This window comes from Portunus trituberculatus, chromosome 21 (assembly GCF_017591435.1).
Source record: "Portunus trituberculatus isolate SZX2019 chromosome 21, ASM1759143v1, whole genome shotgun sequence".
In the NCBI taxonomy this organism is placed as follows: domain Eukaryota; kingdom Metazoa; phylum Arthropoda; class Malacostraca; order Decapoda; family Portunidae; genus Portunus; species Portunus trituberculatus.
The window spans coordinates 5159375-5166874 of NC_059275.1; the positions used below are offsets into that span (position 1 = coordinate 5159375).

At 41.8% G+C, this 7500-nt stretch overlaps 1 protein-coding gene across 1 annotated transcript in view; it reads right to left on the reverse strand.

Moving 5' to 3' along the window:
• The window catches only part of LOC123506924, a 283593-nt gene that overhangs the window by 145476 nt on the left and 130617 nt on the right, over nt 1–7500 (reverse strand). Inside the window, 1 exon segment of the mRNA XM_045259347.1 lies at nt 2319–2441. Within this exon segment, the coding sequence (XP_045115282.1) occupies nt 2319–2441 (123 nt within the window).

Sequence of the window (7500 nt, forward strand, 5' to 3'; positions counted from 1 at the left end):
CCAACTTGCTTTCATTAATTGTTCTATTCAAGCATAACAAGACCATTAGATATTCCTGCTACACGATCTTAGTGGCTATTTTCCCGCAGAGAAGCATCATTAAAGAGGTTATTTTTACCACACAGTACACCCCGCCCGCTCTTGCATCGTTATCCAGGTTATTCTCACCAACTTGTCTTCATTAATATGTTCTGTTAAAACGTCCAATTTCCAGGAGTCCGTTTTCTTCGTGCTTTCTTCCGTTTTCTTTACTCATTGACGTGTCTGGTTCGTTTTCTATCTGATTTGTCCGGATTATCTATAATGTACATCTTTTACCTTTTTTTTTTCTCTGGTTTCCATTTATTATTCGTGTTGTTGTCTCTTGTTTGGAATTTCTATATCTCATTATTCTTTTTGTATGTTACTGTGGTTTTATTCACTTTCGCATCCTTTCTCTTTTGTGTGTGTGTGTGTGTGTGTGTGTGTGTGTGTGTGTGTGTGTGTGTGTGTGTGTGTTCATCAATAAAAGTATTCCCTCCACTTTCAATTGTATCTATCTTCCTTTTTTATTCTTCCTTATTGCTTCCCTTTCTATTTTCCTCCCAACCTCTTCCTCCAACTCCTCCTCCTTCTTCTCCTCCTCCTCCACGTCCCTCTCTTCCTCCCCATCACAGACAAGACTCAAGGTGGCTTTTTCACGCCTTGCTTTAATACAAGTTAAATGCGTCACTCCTCCGTCAAGTTTTTAAGCGTGTTTCCTTTCCTGCCGGAGTGGGAGGAGGAGGAGGAAGAGGAAGAGGAGGAGGAGGAGGAGAAGGAGGAGGTGGAGGTGGAGGTGGAGGAGAAGGAGGAGGAGGTGGAGGTGGAGGTGGAGGGGGAGGAGGAGGCGTTGGAGGAGGAGGAGGAAAAAGAAAGGAGAGAGGAAGAGGAAGAGAGACCTGGATGAAAAGGAGAAGAGGCGAGGAACCGAAACTGATTGCTCACAGTAAAGGAAGCAATCAAGAGGAGGAGGAGGAGGAGGAGGAGGAGGAGGAGGAGGAGGAGGAGGAGGAGGAGGAGGAGGAGAACATAAGGAAGAGGAACTACAGTATCTCTTTACCTATAGTTACCCTTCGTTCTTCACCCGTTTTCTCTTACCCACGGCCAGCCCTCTCATTCCTACATTCCCCCCATCTCTCTCCTCTCCCACTCCTCTCATAACACGCTCCTAACACGACAATCCCATGGCGCCGTGACTCATTGCCGCCTCCCTCCCCAGCACAGCAGTCCCCGCCTCCCGGAAACACATTCAAACAAGTAATTGAGGAAAAGAGAAAATAAGTAAAAACACAATGATGATGACAGGGGGATACGACAATAAATGCTTCCGTGATGTGGCTGACTGATTTATGCGTCTTGGTTTGTTTTGACGAGTGTGGCTTTGATTCATTGTTGGTGTAGAACATTGAAGGAACAGGTTTTTAAGTCTATACGTGTGGAATATATGCATAGATATATAAATACTTCTTGTTGGTGTGAGACAGTGAAGGAAGCTGTAGCAGGTTATCAAGTTTACACGTGGAGATTCCTGTGCAATATATACAGAGATATACTGAGAGACAGACACTTAGCCCTACAAATACATGTAGCCACCGAACATCCTTATCCACGAAGGTAACTAATCTTCTATTGATCTATCCGCAAAACGCAAATATAACTACTATATATTCTAACTATCTACAGTTTTATTTATGAGTTAGTTTCTCACTTTTATTTCTCGAACGAGTTATTTATAGACAGCGTGGTTTTTTTTTTTTATCGTTTTCGCCAGTAAAGTATCATAAATACAAAGAAAGAGAAATCTCACTGATGATACAAGAACATTTTCTGTAAGTGTGTACAAAGCTAAAGCTCCGGTCTTTGTAATTCTGGGAGAGTTCTAGATCATCGGTCTACAATGAAGAGGGAGACAAGGCTGTGGGACATTTCAAGCCATGCCATCACTTCAGTAGTAACACAAAGGTATACATGTAAACACTCAACCAGCAAAAAGCACCATTAGAACATATAACTGAATGTTTGAGTTACTCCTAAAACAGTACGTTTTCTCCTTTGACTCATACAATCCGTTTTCTTCATACTAACGAAGTTTCAACGTAAACTAAACAAAATACAATAGTAGTAACAGGACGAAAGGGGAAATGAAAAGAAAAAGACATGGAAACGATTCGAAACGCTGAAAAAAAAAAAATGGAAAAATGCAGCTACACCTAAAGAACACCCAGCAAACACAAATTAAACTTTCCACGCCTAAACCACCACCAGGCAAGGAGACACAAGGTAAGGCGCACACTCACCGTGGCCACGGAGTAGAACCTGAGGAAGTCCGTCTGCTGCCTGGTGATGCCCGTGAGTGTGTCTGCGAGGGTCTGATGGTGCGCCAGTGTCTGCTCCCCGCGGCCCAGGAGCCACGCCACCACCTGCAACAGGATAGGAGAACCGTCAGTATTGAAAAGCGACACAGCGGGATTAATGGCCAGAATCTTAATTATTCTAATCCCTAGATGAGTCCTGAAACTGTGTAAAATCCCCAAATAGTAAGCAGAATTAATATAAAAACGCGTCATGGTACCGAAGGGGTTATAAACAAAACAATTGAGAAATATGACCTGCCGCCAGCACACGGAAGCAATCCACCAAAATGGATGAAATTAGCAACGGTGACCCAAAAAGGAAATAAGAATAAAAATACGATGAAAAAAAAGAAATAAGAAAATAAAAGAAGTAAAAAAAAATACTTGATAAAAAATAGACAAATCAATGAAAATTTAACAAAATACACACAACAAGAAGTAAAAACGTAAAATAATAGAACACCAGAAGAAACCGAGATTTTTTTTTTACTTAATTCGAAAACCTGGAACACACCACATAACAACACCTATACTAGAAACACCGAAGCAACACAAGGATATGAGAGTGATCATAGGCAACACAAGGACGATGCAACACAATGCCTACCTCTAAACACAGCAACTCAACCCTCAGTAACTACACAGCAACAACACAAACAGTAGCACATGAACCACGAAAAGTTATAACAAGATTAGAGACGGTAAAGTAAGCAGTGTGTGTGTGTGTGTGTGTGTGTGAGTGTGTGTGTGTGTGTGTGTGTGTGTGTGTGAACCTAAGACATAATGGCCATGAAGAAAGGAAGCGTTGGTTACTGCAAGCACCTTCAAGTTGTTAGCACGGTGGGGTTGTGGTGACTGTGATTGTGGTGAGTGTGAAAGTGGTGAGGCTTCTAATGATAATGGTGGTGGAGGTAGTGGTGATAGTAGTAATAGTAGTGGTAGTAGTAGTGGTGGTGGTGTTACAAGTTGACATCAGCAAGAAGTTTTGCAAGTTTTCTTTCTTTTTTTCTATTTTGCCTTAAGCCTAAACCACCCATAGGCATATTTCTTTTTTATTTCTCAAAGGCATATATTTTTTTGAAGGCCAGCGATTATTTCCTGAAGGTTTTGGTCACTCCACTGCAAGACTTGTTTACGTGACGCCAGTGCTCATTCATGCCACTCTCTCTCTCTCTCTCTCTCTCTCTCTCTCTCTCTCTCTCTCTCTCTCTCTCTCTCTCTCTAAATGAAGGAAATGAAGATATGAAGTTAAAGAGTATCATGATGAAGGAGTAGACGGAGGAGGAGGAGGAAGAGGAAAAGGAGAGGAGGATGAAGAGGAGGATGAAGAGGAAGAGGAGGAGGAGGAGGAGGAGGAGGAGGAGGAGGAGGAGGAGGAGGAGGAGGAGGAGGAGAGGAGGAGGAGGAGGAGGAGGAGGAGAGGAGGAGGAGGAAGAGGAGGAGGAGGAAGAGGAGGAGGAGGAAGAGGAGGAGGAGCAAGAGGAAGAGGAGGAGAAGGAGGGGAAGGAGGAGAAAAAGAAAAAAAAGATAAGGAAAAGGAAACGAAGAAGAAAAGGAAGAAAGAGAAAATAAAGAAATACAAGAAAAAGTATATCTCTACCTCCAGAAACAACAGAAAACAACAACAACAACAACAACAACAAGATTAAGTTAACAGTCCTCTAGCACACTTCACACCAAACTCTCCCCAAACACTCCCACTACACAACTCTACGGACATTGAGGTCACATTTTCATTACCCAAGAATTGCCTTAAGAGAAAACGGGATTCTTTGATGGCTGACTTTTATATTTCAATTCCTCTGCAGTTTGCCTCAAGTATTGTTTTAGAAGCTTACTAAACTTTACGTGCATGGAAGTTTTATGATTGTAGAAATATCGTGTGTGTGTGTGTGTGTGTCTGTGTGTGTGTGTGTGTGTGTGTGTGTGTGTGTGTGTGTGTGTGTGTGTGTGTGTTTGCGTCAGTAAATCGCCTCGGGGCTGGTCAGTTATGGTCAGATATTTCTCTCCTCCTCCCTTTCCTCTCCTTTAGTTGACCACCATTGCACTGCTCTCCCTACTGCCTCCCAAACAGCCAGACAGTATGATGCAACCACACACACACACACACACACACACACACACACACACACACACACACACACACACACACACACACACACACACACACACACACACACACACACACACACACACACACACACACACACACACACACACACACACACACACACACACACACACACACACACACACAACACGCCCTCCACACATCAAAGCCTCCATATATATCCTTCCTCTCTCTATCTCCTTCATCTCTCACTCCCTGCCGCTTCCCATCATCCACTCCTCTGCCACTCCGTCACTCCCCCTTCTACCCCTCCCACGCTGTCCTACAAGTCTCATAACACTCTTTTATTATCATCTTTCTCATTTTTTATTCATTCTTTCAGTTGTTTTCTTCATTATAATATTCCGTTCCTCCCTTCCGCATTCTTCTTCCTTTCCTCTCTAACGGTCTCTCCTTCAAAGTTCCTCCCCTACTCTTTCCTTATTTTCCCTCTATACTATATGTATTATTCTCATTTCTCTTCATTTTTTTTTCTTTTCTTGCATACTTGCATTCGTATCTCTTTAATTTCTTTACTTCTTTTTTCTTCCTACACCTCTTTTTCTATGTCATATTCTTCATACATTTGAAAACATTACGTTTTCTTTCTCTTTCTCATCTCCTCTTCTCCTACTAACTTTTATACAAAACTAATATCTCTTTTTCCTTTCATGTTTTCCATTCATTCTTTTCTATACTTCAATGAAATCACTGCTTCCAACCACTCCACATTCCTTAGAACTCCCTTCTTTTCCTCCTGTACCAAATTAAGATAATTTTTTTCCTTTACATTCTCATTTCTTTCCCTCTATACTTCCCTAAAATCAATGCTCTTGAAACCTCTTTCTTCTTCATACTTCGTTAAACTCCTTCTTTCACTCCTCTCTCGTCTTCTCTCGTCAAGCCGCCGCCCCGGAACTCATCAGCGGCCGCACAGGTACCGTCCCGCCGTCCCACACATCTGGCGAGCACCTAATGAGGCGTGAAACACTCAACTCCACCGCCACCCAGCCCCGCCACGCGCCGCCGACACACCCCTCACCCTCTCCCTCTCCCTCTCATCCCGGGGACGCCGCGCCTCTCTCCCTCACCAGGAAGCGCAGCAGCATCACGTCTCTTGGACATGATGGATTGTCACGGTTCATCTTGGGAATTTTTCGACCGAGTTTCCTGGTGGATGTTTTTCTTTTCCATTTTTGTTTCACTTGATGTCTTAGTTTCTGATGTACGTGTTGCTGTTCCGGTCAACGATTATGTCTCTGTTTAGAATTTGTTTGGTAGTGATACGTAAAGTGAGTGCAATAATGAGGAAAATATTAAATGAAAGGGAAAAGAGAAGAAAGGGAAAATACTACAAAAAGAATATTTGAATGAATGAATAAGTGAATAAATGCGTTAGTTAGTACAGCCAGAAAAGAACGAGCTAATAAATTAAGCTATAAGAAAAAAATAAGTAAAAAAACCACAGAAAACAAGAATACAAGACAAAAAAGGAGGATATTTAAAGAGCCACTATACTTTCTGCTCAATTTTTTCTTTACTTTCATTTTCAAGCATTTCCGTATTTCTTGCACTATTCCTTATTTCATTCACTATTCCTCCTCTTCCTCCTCTTCTTTTTCCAACATCCTTCAATTGTTTTTCTTTCTTTTTCATCTTTTACTTTCACCATCCTTTCCATACTTTTTAGTTTTTTCTCCTTTTCTTTCTTATCTTTTATTGATCACCCTTCCATTTTCTCCTTTTTCTTTTTTCCTTCTTTCTACTAGCTGTCCCCTTCCTTTTACCTTTCATCTTTTCCCTTCATTCTTCTTCTAAACTGTTGCACACTTCCTTTTATCTTTCGTCTTTCTCCTCCATTCTCTTTACCACATTTCCCTCACGTTCAATGAATAAAAATAGGTAAACAAACTCTTCCTTTTAAAATTGTCGAGAAAAAAGGTAAAGAAACATTATGAAGATTATTATTTAAACAGAAAACGAAATAAAATTAATCCACTTCACGATCACCACCACCACAACCACTACTACTATCGTCACCATCATCACCACCACCATCTGTCATCACCACCACCTCTTATACACTTCCGGCACATGATGGGAAAGAGTGGAATGGATGGGGGTAAATGGGGATGGATGGGGAGTAGATGGGGGTAAATGGGAATGGATGGAGGAGTGGATGGGGGTAAATGGGGATAGATGGGGATGTCCAAACTCGAGAAACGGAGAGTATTAATCACGAGGAGGAAGTATTGTGTGGTGAAATAAGTCTTAACGCTCACTCAAGCTAACTCATCCACTCGTCTGTCTGTCTGTCTGTCTGTCTGTCTATGTCTGTCTGTCTGTCTGTCTGTCTGTCTGTCTGTCTCTCTCTCTCTCTCTCTCTCTCTCTCTCTCTCTCACACACACACACACACACACACACACACACACACACACACACACACACACACACACACACACACACACACACACGAAACCTCAGAGAGAGAGAGAGAGAGAGAGAGAGAGAGAGAGAGAGAGAGAGAGAGAGAGAGAGAGAGAGAGAGAGAGAGAGAGAGAGAGAGAGAGAGAGAGAGAGAGAGAGAGAGAGAGAGAGAGAGTATTGGTTAGGTAAAATTAGGTTATTTTAAGATTAGTTAGTTAAGTAAAGTCAAATCAAGTTACGTCAAGGAAGATTAGATTAGGTGAGGTAAGATAGAGTTAGGCTAAGTTAGGGTAGGGTTAAGTTGGGTAAAGTAAGATTAGATAGGTTAGGTTCATTAGCTTAGCACAGTCACATGTCAAGAAACCCTCCATACTCTTGTTAAGCTAAGTTCTAAATAGGTTAGGGTAGGGTAGGATTAAGTTAGGTAGAGCTGAATTACATTAGGTTAGGTTCATTGCCTTAGGAGAATCTAATGTCAAGAAACTCCACACATGCTCTTATAAAGCTAAGTTGAGATTAAGTAAAGTTAGCGCTCGGATAGGTTAGGTTAGGGTAAGATAAATTCGTTTGTTTAGCATAGTTACATC